The sequence below is a fragment of the Watersipora subatra genome, chromosome 3 (genome assembly GCF_963576615.1).
Source record: "Watersipora subatra chromosome 3, tzWatSuba1.1, whole genome shotgun sequence".
Classification (NCBI taxonomy): domain Eukaryota; kingdom Metazoa; phylum Bryozoa; class Gymnolaemata; order Cheilostomatida; family Watersiporidae; genus Watersipora; species Watersipora subatra.
Genome location: NC_088710.1, coordinates 51,454,025 through 51,470,911, shown reverse-complemented (window position 1 = coordinate 51,470,911; position 16,887 = coordinate 51,454,025). Strand labels below are relative to the sequence as shown.

The window sequence follows — 16,887 nt, the reverse complement described above, 5'->3', positions numbered from 1 at the left end:
TTCTTATATGAAACTAAGATTCACCAAATGAATGCAATTTGACTCACCAAAGTCAGTGTGTATCTTTTACTCTGATTAGATATGGTTAGATATTATACTAAGTGAAAGCTCTTTTAGTTACTCATAACATGATTACTATATAATTCGTTTATAATTTTCAGCTGTCACCTGATATGATAGTTCTGGCTTGCGTGAGTGAGCCAGCCAAATGCTTTGCTGCTCCTTAAATACCATGAAAACTTGACTCCTTGCCTGACAATGGATAAGAAAAGTTTGAGAACAGCTAAGACTTCAGCTGATTTTTTTATATTATGCCGACAAGCTGTTCATGCTCCATAAAGTTTAACCTCTTAAACTCGATAATGAAAATAAGGAATTCTGAATGCAAGAATTCAAGCTGGAAGGAGCACTGAATCTTTCCTATTTTTCTTGAAAAGAGAGTGATGTTATTATAATTCCTTTCTTATTATACACTATTGAAATACTCCCAGTACATTTTAATCTTCCATGTTGTTGCCATAGTTACAACTGTTACACTTATATTGTGTATGCTGCTAATAATAAAATGCTAGCAGCCTACTTCAAATCCACCCTGTATATCATGCACATAATACTTCAAATCAGGCTTCCTAAATAAGCCTATATAAGCTGGGTCTCAGCCAGAGCAATTGCAGACTAATTGCTGTCACACCATGAATAGTATGAAATATTTATAAATTTCTTTTTTGTTGAAAAGCAACAACAGAAATTCTTCTTGAGAATGAGGCTAATTGAACAATCTCGACAGTTAAGTTGATAAGTATGAAGTATCATTACTGTTTGAATAAAAATTACATAGCTGACATATAATTTAATCATTGCAGCTGCTGTACTAACTGACTAAATTTAATTATTGTTTTATTTTTACCTTATTGGTAAGCTGTTTTTTGTTGAAAACAGCTTTTGCATGATACACTGCAAGTTTTTGTTTATCGTTAGCTGCCTTTGCTGCTCTTGATGGCAAGTCAAGGTTAATGGTTGTTAACACACAACGAAACTGCATGCCGGCTCTACACACATCAGCAGCACTTGCTATTGTTTAGTCTTTTCTTTATGCTGCTGACCATAACTTGCATTGTTTTGTCACTAAAGGTTTGATCAAATGTCAATAGTTTTATGGGAGAGTACATCATTGATTTTCTACTACAGCATTTGTTTACAGGCGGCATCAGGTAACATTGTTTTACTAGGCAAAGTGCAATTATCAGATCATGTGAAAGCAGTGGCTTGCCGGGAGATTGCTGACATAGGAGTATCAACAGCTAAGGGATTGGAAAGTAGCTGTCACTTAGTGAGAGAAATGCACCTGCAGGTTAGTGAGAGAAAAGCACCTGCAGGCCAGTGACATTGGAGTAATGACATAGTACTGTTAACAGCATTGGCGAAACAAGTATCATTGCGTTTCTCTTGTTGTAGATTACTCAAGACAACCTTTAAAGACAACAGAGCAATGAATTTTGAGGTAAATCACAATAGCTCATTTAGTAGTCCATGCTATTATACGACGACGTTTACTCTTTACTGTCTAGCAGTTACCTAGACTGATAGTACCGTTCGACTTCTGGGAGGTTGCTGATACAGTCTTACACTTTCTAAACAATTTCTCCTTTTCAATCTAAAATGTAAAAAGTTCACAAAAACTAATAAGGTGTAAATAATCAAGTTATGAAAGTAGTTTAATTTATAAGGTACAGTAAGGAAATGTGAGGCTTAATTTATCAAACTATAAAACATATAAACAAGTAAACTAGGAGTTTTTTATGCTCATGCTTGCAAGGAGATGAATAGCAATTACCAGGAATATCTGTAGTGCAGATATGACTATCAGGTTCTTTATGCTTCAATAGCTGAATTTTGTTGTCTTCTCAGTGGAAAAATCAATTACAAGACAAAGAGCAGCTCAATGAGCTCTACAGAAGTTTGGGTTTGCCCCAAGGCAGTCAGCTTTATGGCAGAGATGATCAGATTGAAGAACTCTCGAACATCCTGAACTTTGATAAAGATACAAAGACATCTTGTAAGTTATCTTCTTTATGTGAATAGCTGACTAAACAGTCTCATGTTATTCTACCCAAATCTATAGCATCCTCTAGATGAGTTTTAATCTTGGACACCAAATGAGAAAAAAAACTTCAGTCTTATTGGGTAACAAGTAAAAGAACATATGAAACATACGAACATATGAAAGTGAGCATTCAGTTTGTTTGAGAGTTTTGCCATTGAATTATCAAAGCAGCGGCTATAGAAAGCATCATAAAACTAGCTTTGGTGAGTCTAGCAATTCCAAATTAAATATGTAGAAAATAACTATAATACGATTTCAGCCCAATTATTTGGAATAGTCAAACCAATCAGCATGAAAAGATCTGATTGCAACGTTTTGTAATGTTATTCGCAATTAGAAAAAATGTTGGTAGAATGAAAAACAAAATAATGATTCATGAAAAAAAATTTAAATAAAAATATGCAAAAAGAAAAAGGATGAGGCTCTAATTTAGCACTTAATAATGCTTGTGTCTTTTTCAATTAAGTGTTGTTATTTAGTTACTAGATAAGAAGTTTGGCAATCAAATCATAATCTTATCTGGCTTGAATAACTTGGCAGCAGTTAACAAGAATTGAAATGAAGTAAATTCAACAGGCATTGGAGTAATGTAAGTTACAATAAATTAATCAAATCTGACAAGCTATATTTCAACCTTATATTTACCTGATAGAGACTATTATTAGGTATTTAATCACCTGTATGTATGTGTACAGTGGTAGGAGTCTATGGGATGACTGGCATAGGAAAGAGCTACCTAGTAAAACATGTTGCTCTAAAGATGATGACAGATAAACGAAATACAAGCAAAGTTCTTTTTACGGATGCCAGGTAAGAGGCTGCCTGTGATATTAGAGACTTTATTCTGAGTTTTAAAAATATCCATATATATAGATATGATAAGTAGACAAGCAGTCTCACCTTTGACAATGCTAGTCTATAAAATCTAAACCTTCTGTGATACATCTTTTACAATCTCTTGTATGATAACTACGGTATTTATGGTTATTACATGGCTGTTAATAGGTAACTGTTGTGATTATTATTCGCTGCACGCTATCGATTTGCTATTCCATTAATCAAGCTAGAAGTCTTTGTGTGCAATGCAGGGTTCTTTGATCTACTGTCACTTGATCAGGTCATCTAAAATTACAGTTGGTTGTTTTTTCATTCTATGTCAATAGCACCATGTCTAACGTCATAAATGAGGGTATTGAGGAGTTGTCTTTTCTTTAGCGGGGTAACAACTCTCTCTGATGTGCTTGTTAAGCTACTACAGAATCCTGCGATAGATCTGTTTGCTTCTGGTTCCAAGGAGCACATGATGGGATTACTGCGAGAATACTTTATCAGCTATAAACACCGTAAGTAAATAATGTTTATGGAGAAATAAGTACACAAATACCTTCTATAAAGGAATGCATTATTTTTTTATTTAAAAAATATTATAGTCATACATCTACTAGTTCAGGCCTTGTTGTGTCAAACTTTGTTTAAAAAATAGAAGAATTGCTCTTCGAACTTTAGAAAGAATATACTATCAGGGCAATGCTCAATTTTTAACAGCACTCAGTTAAATAGGAAATGTATGTAGCGGCTAAAGATGAGTTTTGTCAAATATTTTTAATGCTCACACATCTGTCTAAAACTGTGCTTTCACTTTATCCTAGTTACTGTATCACAATGTTTATATATATGCTATGCTCTTTTACACACTTCTGTTACTTAAAGGTTCTCACAACCCTTTGATTGTTTCCCTGCAATCAGTATAGTGGCACAATTTCATTATAGAACAATTCATCCTTATCTTTGATGATCTCTCATCTTTGATGGATAACGGTGAGTCAGAGGAAGTACAAAAGTTTCTCAACTTTTTGCTAAAGGCCAAAAAGGAGTATTCACTCAAGGTACACTTTAAATTTGATACATTACAGAAGTGTATGCTGTGCTAACATATAAGTGTATGATAAGTCAGTGCAAGAATCAACTAAATAGTCTTAGCAGGTAAAGTTGAACCATTGATATCATAACATACTGTATCATACCTGATGTTTTTCTAGGACTACCATACCTTGTTCTATCATAATATTTCTGTGCTTCATTATAATCGTATCCTTTTCTATGCATATAGATATTACCAAATCAGACCATGTTATATTACAAAATGTGAGATAAAATTGTCTTCTTATCATTCATATGATTATGTAGGACATCATCAATATCATCTCTATGTACTGCTGTATCTATGATTTGCACTCTAGCATAGCATCACTATATCTAATTAAGTTAATTGTTAGCAGAGTGACTCTATCCTTTGACATTTACTACAATACTTTTCTGCTCTTGGCTACATTATTTTGTTTCTTTACATTTAAACTTGTGATGGCACCTTTTTTGTTCTTGTGCTTTACACTGCTTTTTGATATCGTAAAAATACAACAAATACTTTTTTTAAATTTTGCTTCCAATAAACAAACATTCAACATACCAGCTCATCAGTTCAGTCCCATTTAATAAGACAGTTTGAAGACACTCCGTAAGTTAGATTAAAGCCTGAAGAAGTTGAATGGTTAGTAAAATATTTTCCAGACAGTTCTAACAATTATGATCTTTTATCATTGATGTGGCATTATGAAGAGAGTATTTATATGTTATGCAAGGTTAAGGTGGTGGTAACAAGTCAAGTTGAGTTGAAACCTGTCGGAAGTGAAGATGAAAAAAAGACTACGAAGAGTCTTCAGTTAAGTAGTTTAGATGAGAACATTTCTAAGAAACTTCTACATCAAGACAAAAAGGTAAAGTGAAAAAACTAAATTTTCTTCTGTTAGGAAGTTGTATATGATGTGATGTTTTTATTGTGATATCGAGTTGGTTCTAGTAAGCTTACTATTGAATGGTTCAGATTCTCAAAGGATAGTCCAATGCTGAGGCTATTACTGAATATGTATTTGTTTTGGTTTGTCTAGCTATAGCTATTAAAATTTAGAAATGAAAATTTGATTTCATTTCATTAATATTTGTTTCATGCTAGATTTGATTTCAGAATATCCCATTCGCCAATCAAATATCTTATCAATTAAGCCACGCAAGGTGCATTGAATTCTGGGGCGATAGATGTCGCTATGTGGGTGATTATACGCATACCGCTTTGGAAAACATCATTTTATGCTTGCTCTCACGGCTCTTATTAGTAAGCACTCAAAGTACTAGCTTACTCAAATTAACCATTGGCAATATGCCAGGCAACTACATTACCTGTCACTGTTTATAAGCTGATCTTTAATACCTGTGCAACACCGGGCATTCCATTAGTTACACAAAAAAGCTTCAACTGTTGCACGGCGACTAACTTTGAAAATGAGCAGAAATGCAAAAGTTCCAGATGTTTTCTATTGGCATAAGTGAAATAGGCTGACTAACAGGAAGCAAGCTTTGTGATTTTTTAAAAGAAGCAGGAGTGAAACACAACATACCTAACCTAAGTAAAAGATTCGATTCTGTTATGTCCCTTTTACTAATAGCAAATACATAGTGAAATGTTAGAATCATAATCCCACGACCAAACACGAGCGAAGTGATTCTTTGGGAGCTTTATGATAAATGCATATGCGCACACAACTCCCGAAAAATTATCCGTCAACGGCCGTTACCAAACCCTTGTACCGAAATCCCATCAAAAAATTTAACCATTGTTGTGTAGAGTCGTTTAAGTATAACAATGATACAAAACACATAAACATATTTTAATATGTTACCAAGTCTTTGAAAAGTTGACGCAATATCCTAAAACTAACCCATCTGATCGGATTATACATAAATAGACAGATTAATTTGACCTAAAATTGCCATTAAAACCATGACAAGCCTTTTTTAATCAAAATTACGACCGGCCAACGAAATGCCGATAAGGCCTTGCGGCAGAGAGTAGAACCATTAAGTCAGGTGCATTTCACGAGAAAAACGTGCACATTTCACCAGTCTATGGCATTGTCCAATTGCCGAAGGTTTCTGTAATTAATGTAGAAGTACTGAAAAGTAATCGTTTCTTTTTTGCCGATTCTGCTAGACTCTGACATTTTGGACACTTGTAATGAGTACTTTGGTATTCCAACTGATGTCCAAAGCAGTGAAAGTAAAGGAAATGACGATGATATTTTTTCAACGATTCTTATAAGATTATTACAATATTTAATCGTAAGAATAATTATTCGATTTTATAAGATTATTATAAGATTTAGTTATAAAAATAATCATTCGAATTTACAAAATCGAAGTATATAGTGACCGATGGTGTGCAATATGTTACTGTTATTATTTTTCTAAAGATTTTGTGGATAATACTGCGGCTGTGCCCAATATCGCGGTACTGCCAAGCTGTTTTTAATATCTGCAAAATTAAGTAATAGGCCTACATTTTTTTATAGATATACATCTATTTATTTGACAACCAACTGAAATCTGTTTAGATTTTTAAATTCAGCATAGTTTTTAGATATAAATACTGAAATCTAGATAAATATCACAACTTCTTGATATTGGTTGCTATGACCAATGATATACAGCCCCCCAGCCTGTGTATATTACTCAGCAGCTTGCCATTTTACTTCTAATATTGCATTTCTCCTATTGCAGGAGAGAGATATAAACATATAATCTTTTCCTTTTATTATTGCTGTTTGTTGTACATAATTACACCCAGTGCATTACAGCTACCATTGCCGCTACCATTGCCGCTACCATTGCAGCTACCATTGCAGCTACCATTGCAGTTCTCCTATTGCACTGCAGTGCCATTTGACTGCTAATATTGCATTTCTCAACCGACAGTACCCTTTCTTTTCCCATTATCACTTTGGTCATGGGCTGTATGACAGGGGAATTTCTAGTGTAACATGATACACATTTTTACTACAAATATAACATTGTGCACTATTGGAAAGGAACTTATAGAGAACACAGAGATTCACCAGTTTAACTAATCTATTTATACATTAAATTGCATAATCAACTAAAAAAGAATTTCAGATAATATCTAAGATGCCATATATTTCTGTCACATGCTTCAAGTAAATGCAGTTTAATGCCATATTAGCTATATTATACTTCACACCAAGCAAATATGCTGTATTAAAATTTTCTTGTAAACGTGCACGCATAGCATATGCAAACATTGTCTCTTTCCTTAAACCATAGCTAATATATTGTAAATCACTTGGTTTACATGTTGATAAAGCATGACTGATTAAAAGTCGAAGAACTTAATTTATAGTTAGTGTTTTAAGTTATTGTATAAGTTTCGCATCCGATGTTACAATTATGATTTATGAAAACATTTAAATAATGAATCACAATGTAATTCTAGCGTGCATTGTTTTGATTGTCATAGAAAATATAGAATGGTTGGCCTGCTACCATTTTAGCAATATTGCGACTAATGAATGAGCTGACAACTCCTCTGGTTTGTGTTTCTGAAAAAATGTCTCGCTTAACCAATGCGTCTCAGTGAACAGCTGACTAGTTGTACTAGAAAACAGAAACTCAAACAATTGGTGACTTTTCTATTTAGGTACGACTCGATGAAAAACAGGAAGAGATGTTTTTAAAGGAATGTGATGTGGTGGACACCCATTCACTCTTTATGTGGTCAGTGAGATGCTGTCAGCGGGTGTCGACATCAGCAATGATTTACAAGACATAGCTAGCATTCGAGCTCACAGTAGAACAGATGAGCTTTTCCAAAAGGCTCTCAACCGCCTTGGGGAACAGCAACAAAAGGTGCTGCTAGCGTGCAGTCTTTTTGACAGCGATGTTGAAGTCGAAGTTCTCCATGAGGTCAGCCATGGTTTTAATTTTCTTCTGCTATAAAGTCAAAATATATTGACTTTGTAATATGTTATATGAACAAAGAGTCTTTAATTAATAAATAAAGAATGGCGAATTATGTAATGCCAAAATTTGTTTTTGCATATTACAGTTGCTTGGTGAAATGGGGTCACGAACTCATTTTCGAAAAAAAATCACAGCTGAATTCAACATTAGATTCTGGTTGTCATTCAAGTCGGTAGCAAATGAAAAGGAGTGGATATCAAAGACTCGAAGGACAACACTAGTCAAGGCATACCATCCGCTGGTAAAAGAGTTTTTACGGCGCCACTTTTCACAAATCATCACTTTTGGCTCGAATAGTATGCCCTCTGAGCAGTACAACCAGCTACACTTGGTGCTCCCAATGGTAAGCAGCATACCAACACTTATTATACTAATTTCTATAACAATATAGTTGCCATAACATCAGTAGATGCTACCATACAATAACTTCGTAACTTTAAATTCCTATCAAAGTAATAAGAATATACAATAATTTACAACTGTTGTTCTTGTGGCAAATTATGACACTATTGGCTAAAATCTTCTTAGTAATCTTTACATCAGTTATAATCTTTAACTAATTGAAATGAATGTCCCTGCCTACCTGTTGGAAGCCTGCTCAACTAAACAGCCTGACAAATAATGTTTCAAGTTTTTGCTTCATAGTCAGTTGAGAGATTGAGAACAAAATAACCCTCAACGTTGATGTTTTTTCTGTTATTTTAGACGTGTTTAGTTTAATAGCGTGCAATTTTCATGCATTCATTATATGCAACGTAATTAAAGAAATACTTATTTTAGATAATAGCGTACCTAATTTGTTAAAACAGAACTTGCATATTACGCTCATAATTTTAATAGATAAAGAAAAGGTTCATAACTCACCAAGTGTCCGTCTTGATAAAGATTGGTAAAGACTGTCTGCAGAACCCACAAAAGGCCTGTCAAGATTTTTTACGACAGAAGGTCAATATCAAAGTAGCTTTTGCACACATGGTTAACATGAAAGTACCAGAGCTTCTTTTAGCAACTCACCTACATGAAGAAGAAAACCAGTACTACTTCCGAAGGTTGGAGGAAATACTTTACATATTTCTTTCTCTTCACGAGTACCACGACAGCTTTGACGACAAACTTTTAGAAAGCCTAAAAAGTCTCAAACAAATTTGTGCTGAGAAGAATTGTGACGCAGCATATCAAGCTCTTATGCACACGCTGTACATGCTCATTTTAATGCTAGAAAAAAATTGGACGGAACTTGACAGTGTTGTCCATGGAAACTTTTCAGGAGCCTTCTCTATTTCTGATGAAAATATTTCACACCTCAACGATGCCATGTCCTTTTACATTCAAAGCAAACTTTACACAATTTCAGCAGATTACCGAGAATTGGAAGAATTGTGTGAGAAGAGAAATAAGTTATTTGCAGAAAGTTTGAAAAGATTTGACAATTTTCCAAGAAGCTTAAATGATCCATGCAAATACTTTGCTGTTCAGATAATGATAGTCCAAGCACAGGCTGAATGGCAAAGGCAATACGATTTTGAGAGTATTCGTAAAGCCCGTGGTATTTGTGAGAAAGCAGAAGAATACACTCAGCATGCGGCCATTCTAAAACCGTGGTAAGTAACACATCAATGCTGTCCTGCCAAACAGTGTGAAGCGTTCATATTTTTAGCATTACACCTGATATTATATGGCTGAGTCTTTACTGATTTTATATTTCAAATGTATGTTGCTTTTTAATTTATGCTTTATAAGTTTCTGACAGCTTTTTGCGTTACTTTAAATTTTATTGTTTTAGAGTTTTAATGTTTTAGGGCAGCCACTGAAATAGCGGCATACCTAAAGCTTGAGGGCATTGAACACGTCGACACTGGCCATGAAAAGTCATATGAAAAGGCTGAAGAGCTATATAAAAGAGCCCAAAGGTTTTTAACGCAAGTGTTGGCTGAATACGAGCGACGAAGAATGGAAACTACCACAGTGGGTGCCCAAGCATACCTGGAAAAAGGAATGACCAACATTTGTTTGGGAAACTGTCTGTAAGTTTCTTGCAAAAAATGGTTTAATGCAATCAAAATAGAATGCTGAAAAAAACTAGCTAGCGGATGAGTTTGCAATGTATTAAAGTATGCAGTTACATGAAGTTCCAGCAAAGGTGCAATTTAGTTAAAATGCAAGTTTGTTCAAACACAAACAAGTTGCAAAGCTATCACTCGAAGTCTATGATGTACATAGTTGCTAGTTTTACTACAATGTTTGATTGCTGTCATGACTACTTCAAAATCTTAAAAGATGCAATGATTTATTTCTTTGTTAGAGAAAGAGATGAATCCAGTTTTGATGAAATGGAAAGAGAACAACGACTCCAAGGCGCCGTCAAACAATACAGAGAAGCTTCTCAGTCACTAGAATTAGCGACTCGAGCATTCACCGTGCAGAACAGCGCTAGCAAATTTGCTTTAGTCACAAGCATTACGTTGAAAGCTGATGCTCTGCAGCAGTTAGTTATAGCACTGAACAAAGTGAAGCCTTCAGAAAATACTGATGGTATGTTAGTCACTATATGGTATGTAGTAATCATGGCATAAAGTGGACAATCACTATGGTTGTAACATCTTTTCCTAAATTTATGCTCTGTGTCCCTCTCTCATTCTCATTACCTCCACCTTATGATTTTTAACACGTTTATTCCTCTCTATGTCTACCAGTCCTGTAGTCTCTGTTTAACCATCTACCATTTCTCATATCTCTGCAATTCTTTCAGGCTGTAATGTCATCTCTGTTTCTCTAACTAGCACTCATGCTGCCATATTTGTTGAAGTATAATGGTGCGTTTACACTGGCCGATTTTGTCGTGCACAGACAAATTTGATGAGTCGGTGTCGGTGTCGGTAGGTGTGAACAGAAAAATCGGTGTCGGCACCGATCTGAAAGTCGGTGTCGGAGCTACCCAGCAGTGGCCGGTTGCACCGACAAGTCGGACGCTCATCAGCCAATCAGAAGCTAGGAGCCTCTAGTTAAATGAGCCTAGGCTTTAATGACAGTGCTAAGTTTATGAAACGAAAGGGCTAGGTTTAATGAGAGGCTAGAAGACTGTTATTAAAATTTCCCTCGTTCTCTTTTTAATAGTGAACCAGCATGGCTAGCAACGATGTGAACGCGAGAGTACCAAAAAATCAAGTTTTTTTCTTTAATTTAATTAAAAATGAATAGCCAGTTGTACGACTACTACTAGTTTTACTACTAGTACTACTGTAAATACCACTGTAAAGAAATTTGCCGGTCCTTACTTGGCACGATTTAGATTATGTCATACAGAAATACATTGCGTGTAATTGCATTCAATGTTTTATTAGCGAAGGAAATTCACTAGCTGAGGAGCGTACGGCCATTTGCTCTGTCTACTAAGTGAGCGTTGCTCCCTTATATACAATAAAATTGCCCGTTCCGGCTAACGGGACCGAGTGAGAACACCGGCTAGCAATGTTTAAATGGCCAATAATTAGGCCCGCTAGTGCGTTGATATGACAACATAAACGACGACAATAGATAGCATAACGAGTAACAAGGCCAACAATAAAAAGGCAATAAAGAGAGAATAAAAAAGACAACTCATATAATAAAATATTTACAGACATATAAAATATATACAAACAAATAATTACAAGAAGTGTAAAGTGTTGGCCCGGCGTCCATCACACTACTACTACTACCACAAATATACATTCACCATTCAATCTTCTTCATTATTCATTTTATTTATTATAATTACTCGAACGAAAGAACTGTACGTACAGTTCTTTGCTCGGATTTTCATTGCCTCATCATTCATTCATTGCTTGGCATTCAGTAGTTGCTTCTAGCAGTAGTAGTAGGAGCAGTAGTAGTAGTAGTAGTGTAGTACTAGTATATAATTTTCCACATCAAGCGCGTTGATTTTTATGTGTACTCGTCTTCGCGTGGTCGGGTGAAGGTCAGAACGGCGAAACGCTGTGATTGGCTGTTGGTACCGACAAAAATCGTTTGATCGTTGCAATGTAAAGTGGGAGTCGGTGTCGGCACCCATGCGTGAAATGTCGGAGGTACCTGTCTGAGTCGGGGTATTGGCACCTAATCGGAGTCGGTGTCGGCCAGTGTAAACGCACCATAACATTCACTTGCCTACACAGCGCATCTTAAATTTTTTAATATTAGTAATTTAATATCCTTAATTTTAATACAGTTATAAGGACAGAGGAGATCAGTCGCTGTGAAAAACTGATCTTGCAAGCGCTAATAAAAGCTTACAACTACTTCCTGACAGACCCCGACCATTGTGGCCTCAAACCTGGTGATCCATCATATAGCCGTATTCATGACATCATCGGTACCCTAGAAAAATATGCACCTAAGGAAGTTGACAAAGTCAAAAGACAGCTTGATGTAAGTACCTAGTAAGTGTAAAGAAGATTTTTGGCAAGCTCATGAATACTTAGTACTATGCTAGTTACTAGATTGTTGATAGTTGAATAGTTGAGAATCTGATAGGTGCATAGCATTGAGTCATTGGCAGTGACAATCACTTGCCTATGTTTCCATGGTGCGCAGTACTGCGAAGCAGCCCCCTCCGAAGTCGAGGGGATTGTACGTTTCCATGCTGCGCAGTGGTTTTCAGCAAATACCGCAAATTAGCCAGAGAAGAGAAATTGTATAAATCGAATCGCCTGATGGAGAAATAGAATCGATCACGGATACCGAACGTCATAAACAGTCTTTTTTATTATTCTGTCGTCATTATACTTTTATTTACAATACACATTCACAAGGTTTTACAAACCTTAACACACTTTTTACATAGTAATATATTTTTAATAAGTATTTTAAGTAATATATTATTTAAACGTTAATTTAGGACTTGCCACCTATTTTTCGAAGTGTTGGCATCGATAACAAAGTCCAGGAAAGTAATCACCTTATCATCCTCGTGAATGCAGACTATAATTAAGTTTATGTGAAAGAAAATCGGAAGAATAGTAAAAAAACAAGATTAGCAGAACAACCTTTGTACTAGTTTATGGCCATCGAAAAATCTGTCTCCACGGCATGAGAGTTATGCGCAGCCACTGCGCAGTCGCTGTTTCCTTGCTGCGAATTTGCACTGGCTTCGCACTGATCAGTGCGCAGTGATTTCAGTGCGAAGACGCCGTTTCCATGATTCGGAGATAGCGCAACTCCGAAGCACTGCGCATCATGGAAACATAGTGAATGTCAATATTTCATGGAGCATTGCCAAGATGATCTCTTTAATTTTATAGCCTCTAATGGCTACATGTGCTCCCTAAGTTATCACATATCTACAGACAATCCTCATTTGCTCGAACTAATACAGACCCGGTCATGTCCAAACATTGAAAAAACCTGACATTAAAATTTGTGTGCTGTACAGGACTGCACATTAAACAGCTTATATTATCGTAAAATCTCAAATTGAACGCCACCTCTATTCGAACGCCACCTCTAGTTGACTGCCACTCAAAGAGAAGGGTTGAAAAATAGAGCGCCACCCTCTATTTAAACGCCACTTCCATTTGACCGCCACTTTAACAATCTTTGATCATTACGAACCTTACAAACCCATTATAGGTGATCAGTAGAAAAGTGTCCACAAAATTGTATTCATAATGAATCGTTTACATCGATAACAGTTAATTCTTTCGTCGTTTCTGTTCATATCGAAATCCTTTTTTCAACTCGAAGCTTTTCGGTTTATTCATTAAAACTTTGAAAGCAGTACCATGAAAACAATTAGTTACTGGGTCAGGCTAATAGTAGTTCCTTGTTTAAAGCGATTTTGATACATCAACATAAGTGAAAAATGGTTTACATTTATGATGGTTTATGAATGACAGTTTTAGGCTAAAAGTTGTGCTTAGCAAGCCAAACCCTAATGCATCGTATTTGTACTAAATGTAACTTGTAACAGTTTTACTCTGCTAGAAAATTGTTTGGATGCTAATGTTGAGTAGTTTGGATGCTAATGTCGAGTAGTTTAGCAGTGCAGAAAAAGTGCTGAGGCCAAAAGCTATTGTGAAAGGTATTGGGCAGCCAGAAGAAATTGTTCATTTCATCAAAAGCAACAATCAAAACGCAACTGGCTGAGCAAACGATGCAACTATTTTTGTTTCAAAAATGATAATTTTTATTTCTGCATGTATTATAAGTATGGTTCCTTTATGTCACTTGTGCTTGAATATATACTTGTAGCATTTGATAGATTATTATATAACTTATAAATTAACAGATTTATAGAATATTATTTGATAGCATCTTTACGGTTATCTTAACTCGGCTTACAAGGGATCGTTGCTCAGAACTCCTCTTTTATAGCATATAAAAAGCCAGTTTCCGCTGCAAACTGTAGCAAACACATCAATGAATGCAATGAGCTTTTATGCAACATTGTTAAATAGAGATAGAAAACACAAATATGCTTTCAAATTTAAATGCAATAAAAATTGAAAGCTCCAACAAATTGCATAGCAGGGCACAAGCTATAATATCATCGCAAGTTTATTGCAAACAATAGATATTAACCGGTAGAGATATTTCACAGATTCTCCATGCCTATTTATTTATAGATCTACAAAAAGTTGGAAGTAAATTAGCAAATTGTTTGCATCCAAGGAAAGTGCAAAATATAGGCGACACTTGCTTCGCCTGTAAAGGGTTACCTAAATTGATCTTCCCAAAATTCTGACGAGCTATTTGAAAAATACAATGCCAACTTCTATTTGAAAACCATCTCTATTTGACTGCCACTATAGAATAAGGGTTGAAAAATAGAGCCCCATAGCGTTCAATTAGAGGTTTTACAGTAAGCTTAATGCTATGAGTTTGAGTCCCATACAAAACTGTGCTTTTATAAAGGACTTTACTTACCAACTATATTATTTCTTCAGTGGTTTCATGCAACATCACAAGATTATCAGTGTTTCATAGGTATAAGTAATCTTCTGCCGTCCGGCTATGCAGAATGACCTACATTAATAAATTCCACTTTGTCATTGTGTCATTCCGATTGTGTCTGATAGTACACGTAAACACTATACGTTTCCAAATTTTTTGACCAATATTATGGAAGCTTCATATGCATAAGCTGCAGACCTCTCGCCAGATCGCAAAAAATATTCCATCTCAAAACGCCATCTGGTTTCTGAGAACCAGAATCGGCTGCCTTCTGGTCTTGCAGAATAATCTTTACCATGATAAGAGCGGCTTTCTTTCACATTATAAAATTCTGGCATGAGGGAAGTTATAAGAGCAAACTGTCATAGATTTATGCATTACCTACAGCTTGTTCATATGAAAAAGCAGGCATTCTCAAAGCAACATCACGCTTTAGTAATTGGCAATCATAGAACTTTTGTTTTCCATGTAAATGCACCGCAATGTGTCTGACTAAAAACTCAAGAATGCGCTTTCGCGTACATTAAAGACGATTGTCCTCAAAGATTGTTTTGGTAAAAGACGTGCAGCAATTGGCATTGAAAATCTACATGCGCACAGCAGGCTATCAGGTTCAAACTAAAAAATTCTGGGTAATGCTGGAGTTAATGCTCGTAGCTACATGAAGCTGGTTAACAATATGTCTCAAGTTAAATCCATTGCTTTGATGGAATCATTTCCTGTTTTGCAGATAATAGAAAAGAACTTGAGAAATGAGACAAGTCAGCCACTTGAGGAGGTTGACACAGAGGCCACTTTAGGAGAACTCGACACTGTTGAAGAAAAAAATAACACATGAGATTGTGTGAGGCCATGTAGTCTTTAACAGTCATCTACATTAACTGCTCATACAATCTTACAGTTACACTTGTTTTTATTAATTATTTGTTTTGCATGTCTTTCCATAAAAGTATAACCACATACCCTTTGACTCCAAATGAATGAGATGCCAAGAACGAAGATATTATGGTCATATAATTCCGGGCTAAAACGTATCTTATGTGGGAAGTAGACTGTTGTATATTATAGTATTTATATTGGTGAGTTTCCTTTTCTCTGTGTAGTTTTTCTCTGTAGACTGTTTTAGGGTGAAGCATTGCTCCTTGTAGAGGTAGAACTGGGTATCACCAAGATTTTTGCAGTAGATTCGTTTGGGTATGTACAATTTAACTGTACTGCGTGAAAAATACCAACTGTTACTGGTAGATATACGAAATATGCATGTAGTCATACAATAAAAGTTTTTCAGTCAAATACATGAATTAGTTGCTTTTTCTGCATGGAAAACTTTTAGGTAAATTTTCGGCTTATTTACAGAGGAAGAAAAAGTTATATACATGTGCCGAATGAGCACTTTTAGTCATCAGCAATGTATAAAAGTTTCTCTTAGTTATTTAATGTGTACTCATTAAATAACTATGGTTATACATGTATGTTCTAGGTAGCAAAAGCGTAAAACCAGGTTTGTTAGTTCAGCATTGTTAGCAGCTGATACATTGAAATCCGCAGCAAAATGAATTTTATATATCTACTAGCTGTGCTACTTGGGGTTGCTCGGGTATTAAAAATCTTATAAGCGATGAGAGGTAATGAGAGTTGCCTGCCACATGCTATTAGCCTGGCACATTACCAACAGATAATTTGAGTAAGCTTACTAATAAGAGCTACCACTTCTCATGACGTAACGCTATCACGTTGCGTCGTGACGGAAAGCGGTAGCGTATTTGCTCCCATATAGTGACATATATTGTCTAATGAATCCATCAAGCTTGTGTGGCTGAATTGGTAAGGCATTGGACCTGGTGAACCGGAGGGTCCGAAATCAAATCTTCTGCGATACGGATTCTTAATCCAAGATTTTAATTGCTATAACTGGATGTGCACAACGACGACAGATACACACACGACCAACTTTGAGAAATATATAGGTGTTTAAATTATTTAAA

At 35.6% G+C, this 16,887-nt stretch overlaps 2 protein-coding genes across 2 annotated transcripts; both read left to right on the top strand.

Moving 5' to 3' along the window:
- Positions 1–1,339: 1,339 nt before the first annotated feature.
- LOC137390707 (uncharacterized) lies at positions 1,340–8,056 on the top strand. The gene is made up of 7 exons (XM_068077030.1): positions 1,340–1,351; positions 1,909–2,056; positions 2,800–2,914; positions 3,320–3,447; positions 3,875–3,990; positions 4,744–4,878; positions 7,650–8,056. The coding sequence occupies exons 1-7, from the start codon at positions 1,340–1,342 to the stop codon at positions 7,779–7,781; spliced, it is 786 nt and encodes a 261-aa protein (XP_067933131.1). The 3' UTR covers positions 7,782–8,056.
- Positions 8,057–8,069: 13 nt separating this feature from the next.
- On the top strand, positions 8,070–10,783 carry LOC137390706 (uncharacterized). The gene is made up of 5 exons (XM_068077028.1): positions 8,070–8,315; positions 8,813–9,573; positions 9,772–9,996; positions 10,275–10,504; positions 10,722–10,783. The coding sequence occupies exons 1-5, from the start codon at positions 8,070–8,072 to the stop codon at positions 10,781–10,783; spliced, it is 1,524 nt and encodes a 507-aa protein (XP_067933129.1).
- The last annotated feature ends 6,104 nt before the right edge of the window (positions 10,784–16,887 follow it).

Coding starts and splice junctions, on each gene's coding strand:
- LOC137390707 (XM_068077030.1), top strand. Junction 2,915..3,319: donor GTTCTTTTTACGGATGCCAG/GTAAGAGGCTGC, acceptor TCTTTTCTTTAG/CGGGGTAACAACTCTCTCTG. Junction 4,879..7,649: donor TTCTACATCAAGACAAAAAG/GTAAAGTGAAAA, acceptor TTTTCTATTTAG/GTACGACTCGATGAAAAACA.
- LOC137390706 (XM_068077028.1), top strand. CDS start 8,070: ATGGGGTCACGAACTCATTTTCGAAAAAAAATCACAGCTGAATTCAAC. Junction 8,316..8,812: donor TACACTTGGTGCTCCCAATG/GTAAGCAGCATA, acceptor TAATTTTAATAG/ATAAAGAAAAGGTTCATAAC. Junction 9,997..10,274: donor ATTTGTTTGGGAAACTGTCT/GTAAGTTTCTTG, acceptor TTTCTTTGTTAG/AGAAAGAGATGAATCCAGTT.